At 42.8% G+C, this 20,059-nt stretch overlaps 1 protein-coding gene across 2 annotated transcripts in view; it reads left to right on the top strand.

The window, feature by feature from the left end:
• The window catches only part of aasdhppt (aminoadipate-semialdehyde dehydrogenase-phosphopantetheinyl transferase), an 86,402-nt gene that overhangs the window by 48,805 nt on the left and 17,538 nt on the right, over positions 1-20,059 (top strand). For both annotated transcript variants that reach the window (XM_072577495.1, XM_072577494.1), the window contains exon 4: positions 1,464-1,625. In XM_072577495.1, the coding sequence (XP_072433596.1) occupies positions 1,464-1,625 (162 nt within the window). The remainder of the gene's footprint in view (positions 1-1,463; positions 1,626-20,059) is intronic.

The raw sequence follows: 20,059 nt of genomic DNA, 5'->3' as shown, positions 1-20,059 counted from the left end.
AGTCTGGCCCTTAACCCATCTAGACATCCTCTCTCTTCAGCATTATTGCAGTATCCTCAATACTCTGCCCCCTATTCTTTCCATTTTCCTCCCTACATTTCCTGAACACCTTGTATTCAGGAATAGTTAACATTTTGCTGTGCCACATATCCAGCAGTTGGGAGGGAGATGGTAGGTCCACAGGAGGAGAAATGTAGGGCTGAGAACCAGTTGGAATAAGGAGTTTTAGGAAAGATGGGCGGAGAATTGTCTTGTCCAGGTTATATCTTTTTCCAAGATGGAGGATTAGTTGATGGTGCTGTTCAGTGGTGAGTTGGAGCCTGTTTAATAGTTACCCAGGATTTATGAGACGGTTTTAATCCTCTAACCTTTCCTCTGTTACTATTAACCTTAAGTGAGTTGGACCCCTCCAAATTCCCCTATTTTCATGGACAGCAGATTTTCTTGTAAGGTTCTTCACCAAGGAATTGCTCGTCAGAAATTTCGTTATCCTGAGCAAATCCCACAGGGTCAGCTAAGTGGGGATTCCACATGGACATCTAGTCCAGCATCAGAATTTCTGAACCTGTGTTTTTCAACTGGCTATGCAGCTTAGTAATTTTATTTACTATTCCACATTCACATACATATAGAACAGACCTAAATTAGACATTCGGAAAGTTCTGAAGAAGAGTCCATAGGACTTGAAATGTGACTCTGTTTCCCTCTCTGCAGGTGCTGTCAGACCTGCTGAGTTTCTTCCACATTTTGTGTTTGCTTCAGATTTCCAGCATCCGTAGTATTTTGCTTTTACTAAACTAGACCTTTGTATTCACTGTTAAAAATCACACAACACCAGGTTATAGTCTAACAGGTTTAATTGGAAGCACACTAGCTTTCGGAGCGACGCTCCTTCATCAGGTGATTGTCTTGATGAAGGAGCGTCGCTCCGAAAGCTAGTGTGCTTCCAATTAAACCTGTTGGACTATAACCTGGTGTTGTGTGATTTTTAACTTTGTACACCCCAGTCCAACACCGGCATCTCCAAATCATTTGTATTCACTCTTATTCTGACTCCTCATTTCTATTTGAGTGCTGTCTCCCAATTCTGTGTGCATTATGTTTTTCATCTCTAATGTTATAGCTTTCACCATTTGATTAAACCTTCCCCAAGAGTAAGTGATGAAGGGTGGAGGGGGCTTGTATGGCACACAAGTTCTAGAATTGATCAATTGGGCTGAATGGCTTATTTTTCTTTTAATTATATGTAATTCCATTTTGTCGCTATTATGTTTGATGTGATTTTCTAGGTATTACTTAATTCTGTATTGATGTTCACATCATGAGGAATTTTGTTTGAACACTCCTACGTTATATTAAATAGTTTAATATTACTTGAAGATTCATTAACCACCTGATTATATATAACTTATTTCTAATTCAGAAAAGTCAAGAGTTCCAAGTTTCAATTCTTTACATTCTAGGCTTTGAAAGAAAGCTTTATAAAGGCAATAGGCATTGGAGTGGGATTTAATCTGCAGAGAATTGAATTCCATGCATCACCATTACATATGCAAACAGGACAGGTCTCTAAGGAAACAATGATGTTTTTGGATGGAGACCAGGAAGAAGCATGGACATTTGAGGTGAGGTTACTTCATACAGATCAATCAAAGCAAGTTAACTGTTACTGATGGTCATCTTATTGAAATTCCTTGCTGATTCCAATTATTTGCTTCAAAGTATAGGATATAGGTGTTCTTGAGAATTGTCCCTAGTTGGTACATTAAGGCAACCAATCTGTGCACAGCGCGGTCCCTCAACAGATAATTTATGCTAATGATATTTGGGGAGAAATAATTGTTGGACAGAACCCAGAGGAAGTGAAGATTTTTCTTTGAGAAGTGGCTTGGTCTTACCTAATGACTGTAATGCTTATGTGCTCAAGCAGCTGCAGTGGGAATGGAACCCAAAACCAGAGTCAGAAACTGGAGCAGTACCACTGAGCCACAGCTGACAGTCATGCAGAAGTTAGTCAAATATAATGTAGGAAAAAAGATTATGTGCAGTGTTATCATTATGTGTTAATATTAGGACACCAGATGTTTTGCAGGAAAAGCATTACCATGCAGAAAATATAATTTACATTCACTAGTAATAGACAGCAGCAATTTAGATTAATGTATCATGCATCTTCCTGTGTTGATATTGCCAATTTCCTACATATTTTAGTCATAAGTTATTGGCACCCTGACATCATCCTATGGTAACAAGTGCTCTGTGTTGTTCAAAATGTTCATCAGAGAACTCTACTTGTAACTAATTGACTGATACTTTTGTGGATAAGTGTAAGTTCTCAAGATGAAGACATTTATTCCTTCATTGTAGAGTAGGTTTGATTGCTTATCCCAATATGAAATGCCAAATCCTCACCAGAAGCTGTGCATGTTCCATCTATTCAAATTGTTCCTTTAAAATTTTTTAATCATTAAAAGTTATATACTTTGAAACTCAACATTTATGATTAGATTAGATTCCCTACAGTGCGTAAACAGGCCCTTCGGCCCAACCAGTCCACACCGTCCCTCCAAAGAGTAACCCACACAGAGCCCTTTCCCTCTGACTAATGCACCTAGCACTTTGGGCAGTTTATGAACCCGGGACCCCTCGCAAGTCTGCACAGTAGAAGACCCTAAGCGAGAATCATATATATATATATATAATATGATTTATGTTTGTAAATTTCAGAAAACTCTGGACTGACTTTATTTTGAGCAGAGTAAATTAGGATAAGAAATTGTCAATAGGATTATCTGTTTCTGTACTCTTTAAATTTAATTACAGGAAATATAAAATATAACTTTTCCAATTAATGCGGATTCAGTTTTCAATATCACGAGGACTTGATTTTTATAGAAAGTAAGAATGTTCATTGCAAATCCAATCAATTGATGTTATACTTTATGCAGTAAACCTTTGTATTCTTGAAAATCAATGCTTTATTTGTAAACTTCAGTGTTTTCAAAGCTTTATCCATGTCAATTCAAAGTGTGTTCAATGAAAATCGCACTATTTTGAAAAACTAGTCAAGAGTATTAATCAACATTAATAGCTGTGAACAATTTGAAATTGCTTTCAAAATGCATCTCAAAGATCACAATTATAGTGAGTTATTGAGTGGTTTTCTGTTACAGGTCGCTTAATATTAGTTACCAGAAAAGTAGTTAATGTGCAGTATACCAAGAATCAATGTTTTAAAAATTCCACTTTGAATCTGTGCATGGATCACTGTGCATTCAGTGATCAAATGTAACTGCAGAGATAAGGCCTTTCTGAAAGCCAGTTACCATGTTTGCAGAGATAAACAAAGCTCATCATCTGTTTATTTTATGCTGTAAAAGCCTGTTGTTTCTAGTGTTTCCCCAGTAGAGGTCTGCTGCATGTTTATTTCCATGATGGATGTGAGCTGTTCATTTGGTTTCCTCGATGTAAACCTTCTTTTGATTTTATTCTGTTGCTATATGACCTTTAGATTCATTACTTCTTTTTTAAACCATTCATCACATTTATTCCAATTTCATTCATTTTCCCACACCATTACTAAATTTCTTTCTTTAGTGCAGTCCCTCCGTATTTTTTGATTAGTAAAAGACATTTTATTTTATTCAAGCACTCCTTTAAATGTTTCTGTTCTATGGAAACTCCAAAACCATGATATGCCTAAATGATTGGTAGCATTACATAGGAATGTAATAGTAAAATTCCCTGTACATCTTCTCAGGTATTAATTTAAAACAAACAACTGTGGACGCTAGAGGTCTGAGATGAAAACATAAAGCTCTAGAGAAACCCAGCAAGTCTGGCAGTATCTGTGGAGAGAAAAACAGTTAATGTTTCAAGTCCAGTGACCCTTCGTCAGAAGTGATGAACTCATTTTGATGAAGTATCTTTGGACTCAAAGCATTAACACTGTTTTCCTCTCCACAAATGCAGCCAGCTCTGCTGAGTTTTTCTGGTGCTTTTTGTTTTAGTCAGATGTTAATTCTTTTTACACATATTTTCAATCTTCCCAAAGACAGACAGCATTAACATTACAATTTTGGAGAAGATTTGTAGCTCAGGTTCTAAGTTTACTTGCTGAGCTGATAGATTTGTTCTCAGACATTTCATCACCTTGCTAGGTAGCATCATCAGTGAGCCTCCAATGAAGGATTGGTGTTCAGTCCCGCTTGCTGTTTATTTGTTTTGCTCTGTTGTGGTGTGTGATATCACTTCTGGTGCTTTTTCTGAGAGAAAACCTCTCCAGGTGTAACTCTTCTTCAGGACTGGGGGTGGGTGTGGGGGGAAGCTGCAGTTAAAATGGGTGGGAGAGCCAGAGTGGTGAAGTGGGAATGGGTGAAGACAGGTAGAGGGTATGATCTGGTTGGTCAATGGGAGGGATGAATGCGGTGGGTGGCTGGGAGGAATGGAAGAGGGAGGGTTAGTGGCTGGGATGGGAAGGGTGGTTGTTTGAAATTAGAAAACTCAAGGTTGAGTCCTCTGGGCTGTAGGCCCAGGCAGAAGATGAGGTGTTGTTCCTCTAATTTGTAGTTTGGTTCATTGTGGCAATGGAAGAGGCCAAGGATGGTCATGTTGGAAAGGGAGTGGGAAGGGGAATTAAAATGGGCACTGTCTGGGAGGTCTGGTTGACACCTGCAGGCTCAGTTGAGATGCTCAGCAAGCAGTTCCCTAAGTTTGTTTGGTCTCCCCGATGTAGAGAAGACCACATCGGAAGCACCTGATGCAATAAACTAGATTGGAAGAGAGGTAGGTGAACCTGGAAAGGACTGTTTGGGGCCCGGGATGGAGCTGAGGGGGCAGGTATGCCAGCAGGCCTTTGCATTTTTTCTGGTTGCAGGGAAAGGTACCCAGGGGTGAAATGTGTTGCTGGAAAAGCGCAGCAGGTCAGGCAGCATCCAAAGAGCAGGAGAATCAACGTTTCGGGCATGAGCCCTTCTTCAGGAAGGATTCCTGAAGAAGGGCTCATGCCCGAAACGTCGATTCTCCTGCTCTTTGGATGCTGCCTGACCTGCGCTTTTCCAGCAACACATTTTCAGCTCTGATCTCCAGCATCTGCAGTCCTCACTTTCTCCTCGAAGGTACCTAAAAGTTCAGGGGAGTTTGGTAGTGAGAGTGGTGCAATCCAAGGACTGGCGAAGGGAACAATCCTTGTGGAAACAGAGAGGATGGGGATGGGAAGATGTTCTTGGGGATGTTGTCTAGTTGCAGTAGGTGGAAGTGTTTAAGGATCATGCATTGGCTAGTGGGGTGGTATGTGAGGCCAAGGGGGCTCTGTCTTTTTTGCATTTGTGGGGGGACTGTTTAGAGTCATGCAATGGAGAATGGAGGTGGTGTGGTGGAGGGCTGCCTGGATGATGGGGTGGAAAGCATGTTGTTTGAAACAGGTGGATATCTGAGATGCTTGGGAATGGGAATGTCTCCTTGTACGAGCAGATGCGGCAGAAGCGGAGGAATTGGGTGAACTGGATGAAGTTCTTGCAGGATACTGGGTGAGAGGAGGTGTGTAGTCCAGGTGGTTGAGAGAGTCTCTGGGTTTATAATAAAGGTTCATCTGGACATTGTCGCCAGAGATGGAAATGGAGAGGTCAAGAACTGGGAGGGAGGTGTCCAAGACGGGCCAAGTGAATTTAAGGGTGGAATGGAAGTTGTGGGCGAAGTCAATGAACTGCTCCAGTTCAGCCTGGGTGAAGGATGCTGCATCAATACAGTCATCGATGTAATGGTGGAAGAGATGGGACACAGTGCCTGTGTAGGTACTGAAAGGTGACTGTTCGACATAACCAACAAAGAGGCAGGTGTAGTTTGGGCCTAGCCAAGTGCCTATGGCCAGCCCCTGGATTTGGAGGAAATGGGAGGAGTTAAAGGAAAAGTTATTAAGGGTGAGGACCAGTTCAGCAAGGTGGAGGAGGGTATTGGTGGAGGGGGTCTGGATAGGTCTGTTGGAGACGAAGAAGCTGAGGGCCTGGAGACCATTCTTGTGAGGTATGGATATGTATAAGAACTGCATGTTCATAGTGAAGATAAAGCGTTGGGGGCCGGGGGAACTGGAAGTTATTGAAGAGGTGGAGGGTGTGGTTGGTGTCACAGATGTAGGTGGGAAGTGCCCAAACCAAGGGGGACAGAATGGAGTTGAGGTAGGACAAGATGAGTTCATTGGGACAGGAGCATGCCGAGACAGATGGGTCAGCCGGGGTAGTGGGCTTGTGGAATTTAGGGAGCAAGTAGAACCGGGCAGTGCAGGGCTGGGGGACTATCTGATTGGAGGCATTTGAGGTGAGATCACCGGAAGCAATGAGGTGCTGACAGTGTGAGTGATTTTCGCATGACGGGTTGCAGCAGGGATGTGGGCAAGGGGAGGTAAGACGTGGTGTCGGAGAATTGGCATTTCGCCTCTGCAACATAGACATCCATTCACCAGACTACACCGCCTCAACTTTTGTCAGCGAGTTTGATGGTGAACCCGGTGTTGGTGTGGACCCCTTCACGTTCGGAGAGGGTGAGGTTAGAGTGGGTGAGGGGGGGTGGAGAAAATGAGCTCGCCAGCTCCCCCTCCTCACCCATCCACCCCCAGAATTCACCCTACCCCTCCACCTCTCCCTCTTCACCTCATTCCCCCCCCCCCCGCACACCTTCCCATTTCCCCCACCCTACTCTCCAGCCTACCCCCCAATCTCCTTTCTCTAAACGTCTGGTTTGAGAAGCTGGTGCATACACCCATTTTTATTTTGAAGTGGTCAAAGATGGAAGGAGGACTCAAAGCCGTGCTGTGTACCTCCCACTCAATGTGAGAAGCTGGGCAAATTTCCGGTGCACGGGACCAGCATGTGTGCAGGAAGTACTGCCAGCTGCAGCTCCTGGAAGCCTGGGTTTCAGAGCTGGAGTAGGTCTAGAGACATTGTGGAGGGTAGGCGAAGCGGAGAGAATCATGGATAGCAAATACGGAAAAGTAGTCACACCGCAGGCTAAGATTCCACAGGCAGAAAAGGAATAGGTAACCCCCAGGTAGTGAGAGAACTTTGAGCAGGTAATTCAGAAATCCCTTTTGTCCATTCCTCTGAAAAACAGATTGACCACTTTGAATACTGTTGAAGGGAATGGCCTCTCAGGGGAAATCGGCAATAGTCAAATTTATGGCATCATGGATTGATGTGTAGTCATAGGGGATTCAGTTCTAATGGGAATATATAGTCACTTCTGTAGCCGCAATCCAGGATGGTAAGTTACCTCCCTGCTGCAATGGTCAAGGATGTCTCAGAGCAGTTACAGGGGCAGGGTGAATAGTCAATAGTCATGATACGCATTGGTATCAATGACATACTTTAAAAGAAATGATGAGGTCCTTAAAGCAGAATATAGGGAGTCAGGAAGCAAGCTGAAAAGCAGGACTTCATAGGTAGTGATCTCGGATTACTACCACTGTTATATGCTAGTCAAAGCAGGATGCATTGGATGTTCAAATGGCTAAAGAGGTTGTATGAGGGGGAGATTTTCAAATTTGAACCAGTTCTGGGGTAGGTAGGACTAGTACAAAAAGCCCAATTTGTTAGGGTGGTTGGGGTGCAGTTAGATTAAATTGGCAGGAGTATAGGAACCTATGCAAGGAGTCAGAGGTAGGGGAAATCAAGGTCAAGAACAAAAGACAGAAAGGGGACTAAGAGAAGTGATTGGCAGAAGAATGAAAGGCAATGGTAAAAATAGTGGGAATGGGACAAGGAGCATTAAACAGATTAACCTTAAGACTTTGTGTCTGAATGCGTGGAGCATTCAAAATAAAGTGGCTGAATTAATCATGCAAATAGATGTAAATAGGTATCATATAGTTGGGATGACGGAGACATGGCTGCAGGGTGACAGGGGATGGGAAATAAACATACAGATCTTTTCATTATTTTAGAAGGAAAAAAGCTGTGGAATTGCTTTACTGATGAAAGGAGATATAAACACTATTGAGGAAAAATATTAGCTCAGACAATATAGAATCTGTGTGGATTGAGTTAAGAAACACCAATGAGCAAATTAAATTAGTGAAAGTGGTGTATAGACCACCACCGTATTGGGATGATGTTGGAAATGTTATTAAACAAAGATGTATTGTGGTAAAGGAACATCAGTAATTTTGGATGACTTTCATTTGCACATAGATTTGGAAAATAAAATTAGTCACAATACTGTAGGGGAGGAATTCCTAGACAGTATATGGGGTGGTTTTCTCAACAAATAGTTTTAGGAGCCAACTAGAGAACAGGCCATCTTAGTTTGGCTATGACATAATGAGAATGTAATAATTGATAATGTAGTTCTGAAAGATCTCCTTGAGAATGAGCAAGCATGATATAGATTTCTTCAAGATGGAGAGTGAGTTGGTTGATTTTGAGACTACGATGCTTAATCTTAATAAGGGAAACTACAATGGTATGAGATGTGAGTTGGCTATAATGGATGGGGAAATGTTATTGAAAGGAATGACAGTGGATAGATGGACAATGATGAATATTCAAAGAGCGAATGTGTACACTACAAAAGTTGTTTATTCCTCTCTGGCACACGAGTGCAAAGAGAACAGTGACTAGACCATGGCTTATGAGGGAAATTAGGGATAGTATTAAATGCAAAAAAAAAGGCTCACGAATCGGCAAGAAACATCAACAGACCTGAGCATTAGGAAGAGTTTAGATGTCAGCAAAGGAGGACCGAGAATTAGGAAGAGGAAAATAGAGTATGACAATAAAATAGAGTATGACAATAAGCTTGTGGGGAATGTAAGAACTAACTATAAAATGTTTCTTTAGGTATGTAAGGAGAAAAGGATTTGTGAAAATCAATGTAGCTTAGAGTCAGAAACGGTGTAATTTATAGTGGGGAACAAAGCAATGGCTGATGAAGTAAACTCATACTTCGCTTCTGTTTTCATAAAGGAGAGCATGAATAATGTTCTCGAACTGATGGGGAATACCGGCTTTAGTGAGAGGGAAGAACTGAAGCAAGTCAGTTTTAGTGGAGCAAGGGTGATGAAGAAATTGATGAGGTTGAAGGATGATAAATTCCTAGGGCCTGATTATCTACATCACAGAATGCTTAAGGACCTGCTGCTCGGAACAGTGAATGCATTAGTGGTCATCTTGCAAGATTCTTTAGACTCTGGAACAGTTCCTACAGATTAGAGGGTAGCTAATATAACCCCACTGTTTAAAAAAGGAGGTAGAGAGAAAACAGGGAATTATCAACCAGCAAGTCTGGATTTGGTAATGTGGAAGATGCTATAATCAAGGATTTTATTGCACAGTACTAAGAAAATAGTAGTGGAATCAAACACAGCCAGCATAGTTTTAAGAAAAGGAAAGCATGTTTGACAAATCTACCAAATTTCTCCAGGATGTAACTAGTGGAGTTATCGCCAGAGTCAGTGAATGTAATTTGTTTACACTTTCAGAAGGCTTTCAACAAAGCCCTATATAAGACATGAATGAATAAAATTGAAGAGCATGGGATTGGGGGTAGCGAATTGAGATGGACAGAAAATTGATTAGCAGATAAGAAACAAAGAGTAGGAATAAATGGATCTTTTTCTGAATGGCAGGCATTGACTTAGGTGAGTATTGAAGGGATTAGAACTAGGGCCCTCGCTATCACAATAAATTTTAATGGTTTCAATGAGAGAGCTAGTTGTTGTGTATGTAGTTATGTGGTGTTGCCCCTTTAAGAGAGTGGGTCAGATGATCCTGCATGCAAGATAAGGGAGGCAGTGTAGGACTGACTATGGAACTGAGAGGATGCACAATAAATTCCCTGTTCTAGTTTACCCACCATTGACCTCATGTTTTATTTACGGTTCTAGTGATAGCTAACAATGAGAGTGGAATCTGGCCAGCAAACTTGTTTGAACGCTTTTTTATCTGTCACGAGGAAGGATATCACCCATACTTCCAAAGTGGTGCAGGATTGTGAGGTAACACTGAGGGAAGTGGTTGTGATTGACGTCAGGGAAGAACACTATGCAACAGGGAATACGCTGAGAGCGATGGTCATGTGAGGACTTGATAAGTTGAATGGTCTGTTTCAGCACCTCAGGGATTCAATGATTCTATGATTCAGACCGCTGACAATATTTGAAGAGGGAAGTCCTCACCATGGTGCTAAGACAGTCAGTGAGGGAGCTGCCAGCACAGAGACCATTCACCAAGGGGACTTGAGCTGCGAATGGCTACCGGACTCAAGTAGCAGGAAAAATTCCTGCTACCGGGAAAACAAAATGGCAGGGTAATTTGGAGCAATGAGACCATTTGGTGAAGAGACAGAAAGTTGGATACAGTACACCAAAGATTTTGAGGTATAATTAAAGGTGAATAATGTGACTGAAGATTTAATCATAATGGGTTTTTTGCGTACCATTGGTAGCAAGACCTTCATGATTCTCAGGAGTCGGGTGCAATCAAAGAAATCCATGGAGAAGACATACCAGGAACAATGCAAAGTGTTCAGAAGTTACTTGCAGAACTTCTCCATTTTTATAAAAGGTTCAGTACAATGGAGAGTCTATCACCCAATTTGAGGCCAACTTAGAGAGATTAGAAGAACATGGTGAATTTGGAGGCTTCCTCAAAGATACCTTGCAGGACCTCTGACACAAAGCCATCTAACAGAAGTGACTAACAAGGGGAGACCTAGATTTCAAGGCATATTTCGAAATGGTACCTCGATGGAGTAGGCCACCAGTGAGGCAACAAAGTTGATCGACAATACCAAGGAGCATAGAACAGTGAAAACTCAGCAATGTGCATTACCAACCACAGAATGCTGCCAGTGTGGCAACAGTAGCCGCAAGGAGTCAACATGTTGAACTTGAGAACCCCAGTGCTGCAGGTGTAAGCAAGTGGTCCATATTACCTAAAATTGCTGGATACAACTCGAACAAGAAAGAATGTCTAAAGAAGACAATTCAAAGGTCAAGACAAAAGAACCATGCAGCCAGTTAGGGAATAGACAGAGAGTCAGCTGGATTTGTGGGAGAAATAGAAGGCGCAGAGTCAGCAAAGGTTTGGTTAAACATCCTGTTGGTACAAGGTGAAACTGATCATTTATGGGTTGTTCCCAAATTAGAGGATAAGATAATAAAGGTAGACGTGGATATAGGTGCAGTGGTGTCTTTGATTCCTACATCAATATATAGGGATAAGTTAAGGCCACTGTCATTGAAGCCTGCATTGAATTATATTACAGATATGCATGGAGCAAGTGGTGCCAATGAAGGACTATCTAGTAAAAGTACAGCTAAAGGACCAGTGTGCTGAACAGCCTTTATGCATAGTGAATACATAGGAGCAGAAATTAAGCCATTCAGCCCATTGAGTCTGCTCTACCGTTCAATCATGGCTGATAAGTTTCTTAACCATATTCTCCCACTTTCTCCCTGTAACCCTTGATCCCCTTTATTCTCAAGAACCTATGTATCTCAATCTTTAACATGCTCAATGACCTGACTTCCATAGCCATCTGTGGCAATGAATTCCACAGATTCACCATTCTCGAGCTGAAGAAGTTTCTCCCGTTCTAAAAGGTTTTCCCTTTATTCTAAGGCTGTGCCCTCAGATCCCAATCTCTCCTACCAATGGAAACATCTTCCCAACATCTACTCTGTCCAGGCCATTCAGGATTTTGTATGTTTCAATTAGATCTCCCCTCATCCTTCTAAACTCCATCAAGTATAGACCCAGAGTCTTCAAACGTTGAGCTTTTCATTTCTGGGAGTATTCTATGAGCCTCCTCTGAACAAACTCCAAGCCAGCACATCCTTCCTGAGATATGGAGCTCAAAACTGCGCACAATACTCCAATTGAGGTCTGACCAGATCCTTGTAGAGCCTTAGAAGTTCATCCCTGCTTTTATATTCAAGTCATAGAGATGTACAGCACGGAAACAGACCCTTCGGTCCAACCCGTCCATGACAACCAGATATCCCAACCCAATCTAGTCCCACCTGCCAGCACCCGGCCCATATCCCTCCAAATCCTTCCTATTCATATACCCATTCAAATGCCTCTTAAATGTTGCAATTGTACCAGCCTCCACCACATCCTCTGGCAGCTCATTGTATTCATGTACCACCCTCTGCGTGAAATAGTTGCCCCTTAGGTCTCTTTTATATCTTTCCCCTCTCACCCTAAACCTATGCCCTCTAGTTCTGTACTCTGACCCCAGAGAAACGACTTTGCCTATTTACCCTATCCATGCCCCTCATGATTTTGTAAACCTCATAAGGTCACCCCTCAGCCTCTGACGCTCCAGGGAAAACAGCCCCTGCTTGTTCAGCCTCTCCCTGTAGCTCAGATCCTCCAACCCTGGCAACATCCTTGAAATGGTTCAGAAAAGATTTACAAGTTTCACAACATCTTTCCAATAGGAAGGAGACCAGAATTGCACGCAGTATTCCAACAGTGGCCTAACCAATGTCCTGTACAGCCGCAACATGACCTCCCAACTTCTGTACTCAATACTTTGGCCAATAAAGGAAAGCATACCATACGCCTTCTTCACTATCCTATCTACCTGTGACTCCACTTTCAAGGAGCTATGAACCTGCACTCCAAGGTCTCTTTGTTCAGGAACACTCCCTAGGACCTTACCATTAAGTGTATAAGTCCTGCTAAGATTTGCTTTTCCAATATGCAGCACTTCGCATTTATCTGAATTAAACTCCTTCTGCCACTTCTCAGTCCATTGGCCCATCTGGTCCAGATCCTGTTGTAATCTGAGGTAACCCTCTTCGCTGTCCACTACACCTCCAATTTTGGTATCATCAGCAAACTTACTAACTGTACCTCTTATGCTCGCATCCAAATCATTTATGCAAATGTCTAAAAGTAGAGGGCCAAGAACCCATTCTTGTGGCACTCCACTGGTCATAGGCCTCCAGTCTGAAAAACAACCCTCCTCCACCACCACTCTCTGTCTTCTACCTTTCAGCCAGTTCTGTATCCAAATAGCTAGTTCTCCCTGTAGTCCGTGAGATCTAACCTTGCTAATTACTCTCCCATGGGGAACTTTGTCAAACGCCTTACTGAAGTGCATATAGATCACATCTACTGCTCTGCCCTCATCAATCTTCTTCAAAAAACTCAATCAGGTTTGTGAGACATGGTTTCCCACGCACAAAGCCATGTTGACTATCCCAAATCAATCCTTGCCTTTCCAAATACATGTACATCCTGTCCCTCAGGATTCCCTCCAACAACTTGCCCACCACCGAGGTCAGGCTCACTGGTCTATAGTTCCCTGACTTGTCTTTACCGCCCTTCTTAAACAGTGGCACCACGCTTGCCAACCTCCAGTCCTCCGGCGCCTCACCTGTGACTATCGATGATGCAAATATCTCAGCAAGAGGCCCGGCAATCACTTCTCTAGCTTCCCACAGAGTTCTCAGGTACACCTGATCAGGTCCTGGGGATTTATCCACTTTTAACCGTTTCAAGACATCCAGCACTTCCTCTTCTGTAATCTAGACATTTTGAAAGATGTCACCATCTATTTCCCTACAGTCTATTTCTTCCATATCCTTTTCCATAGTAAATACTGATGCAAAATATTCATTTAGTATCTCCCCCATTTTCTGTGGCTCCACACAAAGGCCGCCTTGCTGATCTTTGAGGGGCCCTATTCTCTCCCTAGTTACCCTTTTATCCTTAATATATTTGTAAAAACCCTTTGGATTCTCCTTAATTCTATTTGCCAAAGTTATCTCATGTCCCCGTTTTGCCCTCCTGATTTCCCTCTTAAGTATATTCCTACTTCCTTTATACTCTTCTAACGATTCACTCGATCTATCCTGTCTATACCTGACATATGCTTCCTTCTTTTTCATAACCAAAGCCTCATTTTCTTTCGTCATCCAGCATTCCCTATATCTACCAGCCTTCCCTTTCACCCTGACAGGAATATACTTTCTCTGGATTCTTGTTATCTCATTTCTGAAAGCTTCCCATTTTCTAGCCGTCCCTTTACCTGCAAGCATCTGCCTCCAATCAGCTTTCAAAAGTTCTTGCCTAATACCATCAAAATTGGCCTTTCTCCAATTTAGGACTTTAACTTTTAGATCTGGTCTATCCTTTTCCATCACTATTTTAAAACGAATAGAATTATGGTCGTTGGCCGCAAAGTGATCCCCCACTGACTCCTCAGTCACTTACCCTGCGTTATTTCCCAAGAGTAGGTCAAGTTTTGCACCTTCTCTAGTAGGTACATCCACATACTGAATACATACTTAAGAAATTCCTCTCCATCTAAACCTTTGGCAGTCCCAGTCGATGTTTGGAAAGATAAAATCCCCTACCATAACTACCCTATTATTCTTACAGATAGCTGAGATCTCCCTACAAGTTTGTTTCTCAATTTCCCTCTGACTATTAGGGGGTCTATAATACAATCCCAATAAGGTGATCATCCCTTTCTTATTTCTCAGTTCCACCCAAATAACTTCCCTGGTTGTATTTCGGGAATATCCTCCCTCAGCACAGCTGTAATGCTATCCCTTATCAAAAATGCCACTCCCCCCTCCTCTCTTTCCTCCCTTTCTATCCTTCCTGTACCATTTGTATCCTGGAACATTAAGCTGCCAGTCTTGCCCGTCCCTGAGCCATGTTTCCGTAATTGCTATGATATCCCAGTCTCATGTTCCTAACCATGCCCTGAGTTCATCTGCCTTCCCTGTTAGGCCCCTTGCATTGAAATAAATACAGTTTAATTTATTAGTCCTACCTTGTCCTTGCCTGCCCTGACTGTTTGACTCACTTCTGTTCTCAGCTGTACCCATCTCAGATCGATCTCTTTCCTCACTATCTCCCTGGATCCCACCCCCACCTCCCACCCCACCTTACTAGTTTAAATCCTCCCAAGCAGTTCTAGTAAATTTCCCTGCCAGTATATTAGTCTCCTTCCAATTTAGGTGCAATCCGTCCTTCTTGTACAGGTCACTTCTACCCCAAAAGAGATTCCAATGATCCAAAAATGTGAATCCTTCTCCCATACACCAGCTCCTCAGCCATGCATTCATCTGCTCTATCCTCCTATTCCTGCCCTCACTAGCTCGTAGCACTGGGAGTAAGCCAGATATTACTACCCTTGAGGACCTCCTTTTTAGATCTCTGCCTACTCTCAAAATAAATGCCATCATTGCATTTGCTTGCCTAACTACTGACTCAACCTGCAAGTTTACTTTGAGAGAATCCTGCACTAGGACTCCCAAGTATCTTTGCACTTCAGATTTCTGAATTTTCTCCCCATTTAGAAAATAATCCATGCCTCTGTTCTTCCTACCAAAGTGCATGACTTCACATTTTCCCATGTTGTACTCCATCTGCCACTTCTTAGCCCACTCTCCTAAACTGTCCAAATCCATCCGCAGCCACCCCACCTCCTCACTGTTACTTGTCCCTCTACCTATCTTTGTATCGTCTGCAAACTTAGCCAAAATGTCCTCAGTTCCTTCATCTAGATCATTTATGTATAAAGTGAAAAGTTGTGGTCCCAACACTGAGCCTTGCAGAACACTGGCTGCCATCCTGAGAAGGATCCCTTTATCCCCACTCTCTGCTTTCTGCCAGACTGTCAAGCTTCTATCCATGCTAGCACCTTGCCGCTGACACCATGGGCTTACTCAGTAGAAGTCCAGGTGGCTCTCCTTTGTCTAACTTGATGATTACTTCCTCAAAGAATTCTAGCAGATTTGTCAGGCATGACCCCCTCTTGATGAAACTATGCTGACTTTGCCCTATTTTACCATACACTTCCAAGTAATCAGAAATATCATCCTTCACCATGGATTCCAAGATTTTATCCACGACCAAGGTTAGGCTAATCAGTCTGTAATTTTCCTTCTATTCCCTCACCCCTTTTTAAGCAGAGGTGTCACGCTGGTCCAGTCCTCTGGGAGCCTCCCTGATTCTAGTGATTCCTGCAAGATTGCCACTAACGCCTTCAATATCTCTTCAGCTATCTCCCCTTAGAATCCTGAGTTGTAGTCCATCTTGTCCAGGTTAGTTATTCACCTTCAGGCCATTGAGTTTTTCTAGTACCTTCTCCTTGGTCATGGCCACCATACTCTCTCTCCACTTCTGAAGGTTTGGGATATTACTCATGTCTTTCACTGTGATGACTGACACAAAGTAATTATTCAGTTCCTCAGCCATTTTTTTGTTCCTCACTACTATCCCGTGTAATTTTTCAGCAGCCCAATGTCTACTTTTGCCTCTCTTTTGCCCTTCATATATCTAAAGAAACTCTTACAGTCCTTCTTTATATTACTGGCTAGCTTAGCCTTATATTTAATCTTCTTCCTCCTTATTTCTTTTTTTGTTACCCTCTGTTGGTCTTTGAAGCTTGCCAATTCTCTGGTTTCCCACTACCCTTCACCCCATTAGATGCTTTCTCTTTTGCTTTTATGCTATCCCTGACTTCCCTATTCAGCTGTAGTTGCCTCATCCTCCCTGTATCATGTTTCTTTTTCCTCAGGATGAATCTACACTGTCTCCTGAATTATTTGCAGAAATTCCTGCCATTGCTGTTCCACTGCCTTTCCTGCTTGGCTCCTTTCCCAGTCATTTCAACCCAGCTTCTCCCTCATGGCTTCGGAGTTGCCTTTATTCAGCTGTAATACCATTACCTCTGATTGTATCTTCTCCCTCTCAAATTGCAGAGTAAATTCAATCAGATTATGATCACTGCCTCCAAAGGCTTCCTTCACCTTAAGCTCCCTTATCAAATCTGCCTCATTGCACAACATTATATCCGGTATTGCCTGTTCCCTGGTGGGCTCCACCAAAAGCTGCTCCAAAAAGACATCTCATAGACATTCCACAAATTCCTTTTCTTGCAATCCACTACCAACCTGATTTTCCCAGTCAACCTGCATATTGAGTTCCCCTATGATCACTGTAACTTTGCCTTTCCTACACATCTTTTCTATCTCCTGGTGTATCTTGCATCCCAGCTCTTGATCACTGTTTGGAGGCTTGTACAAAACTCTAGCTATGGTTTTTTTTTAACCTTTGAAGTTCCTCAATTCTACCCATACAGATTCTACACCATCTGACCCTACTTTGTTTCTTACTATTTATTTAATTTCACTTCTTAGTAATAAGGCAACTCCACCCCTTCTGCCCACCTGCCTAACTTTTTGATAGATATATATCCTCGAATATTCAGCTCCCAATCCTGATCCCCTTGCAGCCACATCTCAGGCATGCCCGCCATGTCAAATCCTGCCAATTTCAATCTGCGCCACAAGCTAATTTACCTTTATTGCTTATACTGTGTCCATGCAGCTATAACCTCTTCAGTCCTGCATTAACTGTCCCTCTTCTCACTGTCATTCGTTTGTCCCCTGTGCTTGAAGTTTGATTGCTAAACCCTTTCCATATGCTCTGTCCTATTTGTGACTGTGCTGGAAATGTTAATAAATTCTCCTGAGTTCTACAGTCTTACCCCCTCCTTTAATTTAGGTTTTCTAATTTTCCCTATAACTGAACCCCGACCCCCACCCCATTTAGTTTAAAGCTCTGTGTATAGCCCTAGTTATACAATTTGCTAGGACTCTGGTACTAGCTCAGATGAAGACCTTCCCATTGGAACAGGTCCCTTCTTCCCCAGTGCTGGTGCCAATGTCCCATGCTAATCTTTGAGCACGCATTTACCTGCTTAATCTTATTGACCCTATGCCAATTAGCTCAGGTAGGAATCCAGAGATTATTACCTTTTTGGTTCTGCTTTCTAATCTAGCTGTTCATGCTCCTTTAGCAGAACCTCTGCCCTAGTTTTATCTATGTTGTTGGTATCTACATGAACCACGATCAATGGACCTTTATCCTCCTTCTCCCCCCCCAACTTGAATGGCTCCCTGCACCATGCTATTGCGGTCAGTTGGTTCATCTTCCCTGTAATCCCCATTTCCATCCACACATGGAGCAGAACTCTTAACCTGTTGGACAAGGGACAAGAGCTGAGGCTCCTGCAATTCTCCCTCCTGGATTCCCCCACCTGCCTCACTCACAATTATACCCATCTCTCCATGAAACACAGCATCCAACTCTTCCCCCTCCCTGATGGTTCACAATGTTTGAAGCTCAGACTCCAGCTCATCAACTCTGAGCCGGAGTTCTTCCAACCACCAACATTTACTTACAGGTGTGGTCACTGGAATTTGCTTTTTTTAAAATTTTAACTGGTTTTGTATCTCTGTTTATGCAAGTTGTAAGCAATAAATTAATGACATTCAATGTAACGCAGACCCCTTATTAGCCAATCAAATCATAGCCCTGCTGTGACGTCAGTTTTCAGTTTCTCCTCAGTCAAAACCGTTTTGAATCAGAATCTCGTGCTCTTCGTTCGCTCCCACTCAGCTCCAGTCCCTAAGTGCAGGCCCCAAAGCCACGAGGTAAGTTTTTATAATCTCGTACCTTCTCAGACTGCTCTCCATTTACTCCCGCTCTGATCCCGAAGTGAAGGCCCCAATTTGTGAGGTAAGTTTTTATAATCTCTCACGTTCTCAGACTGCCTTATTTGAATGCTTCCTGGTTACAGAAATTAAAGTTAAGTTGGGGCATGATTAATAGGCAGCCAGACTCAAAATGCATTTGCTAGAGATTTTGGACAGGTATAAAGATGTCTTCAAAGGAAAGTAAGACAGATATAAAGACTTCCTTGGGGGAAATGAAAGGAGTAGAAAGTAAATTTTGGTTGAAGCGAAGAGGGTCATCCTAGGAGTCTGAATGCATGTCCAGTACCATACACCAAGCAGCCTAAAATGGAGGTAGAACAGGAATGGCTGGAACCAGTAACCCCAGCTAATTGATCACTCCAGTCATTCCTGTCTGAAAAACAGATGACATGGTGAGGATTTGTGGTGACTTTAAGATCGCAGTCAGCCCAGCCCTGTGTGCGTGCGGATCAATGCCCACTTTGAGGACCTGTTCGGTGGACTTGCTGAGGGAAAGAAATGCTCAGAAATGGATCTGTTGCAGACCTATTTGCAGATGGGAGGGGGTCGCGAAGGGGACCTGGAGGCTGTTGACGATAGTGACACACAGGGACTGTTCCATTACAGGTAACAGTCTTTTGGCATCTTGTCAGCACTGAATCTGTTCCAGGGGGCCATGGACCAAATTTTGAGTTGATTGCCAGGTGTCTGTTCGTTGCCTGGATATTTCAGTTACTGGATCCTCCAAAGAGGAGCATTTGAAAGCCAAGAAGAATAGCCTAAAATGTTTGCAGGAGCACATGTAAATGTAAAAAGGGAGAAATGAGAATCTTTCAAAGACACCGTGGAGTACCCGGGCCATGTAATTGATGCTGAGAGACTACACAAGCACACAAGTCAATGGATGTTGTCATGAAGACTCCCAGACAAGAGAATGCATCTCAACTGAGATTGTTCTTGAGACTTGTAAATTACTATTGCAAGTTCATATCTGATCTGGCAACCATATTTGAACCCCTACATTGGTTGCTGAAAATGGGCTGACTATGGAAGTGAACCCAGGAATGTGAGGAGGCTTACTGGTAGGTGAAGCAAACCCTAAAATGGTCAGAAGTGTTGGCTTATTTTGACTCAAAAGTTGCCACTACATTTAGCATGCAACACCTCGCCTTATGGGCTTGGAACTGTACTGTCACATATCTTGCTGAATTGAGAGGAAGGCACATCATTAATAACCTCAATGCGAACGTGAAAGCAGAGGAGTATGCCGAATTGGGAAAGGAAGGATTGAGTATAGTTTTCATTGTTAAGAAGTTCACCCATTTCCTTTACAGCAGGCACTTTGTGCTGCTGGCAGACCACAGACTACGCACCTCCAATTTTTGCTCACATACAGGAGTACTGTCAATGACAGCAGCATACCTGCAGAAATGGGCACTGGCTCTGTCAGCCTACTTGCATGAAATCAGAAGCCATTCCTGAAGAAGGGCTTATGCCCGAAACGTCAATTCTCCTGCTCTTTGGATGCTGCCTGACGTGCTGCGCTTTTCCAGCAAC

This window comes from Chiloscyllium punctatum, chromosome 9 (assembly GCF_047496795.1).
Source record: "Chiloscyllium punctatum isolate Juve2018m chromosome 9, sChiPun1.3, whole genome shotgun sequence".
NCBI lineage: Eukaryota > Metazoa > Chordata > Chondrichthyes > Orectolobiformes > Hemiscylliidae > Chiloscyllium > Chiloscyllium punctatum.
Note: the sequence above shows the minus strand (reverse complement) of the source record. Positions and strands in the feature narration are given on the sequence as shown.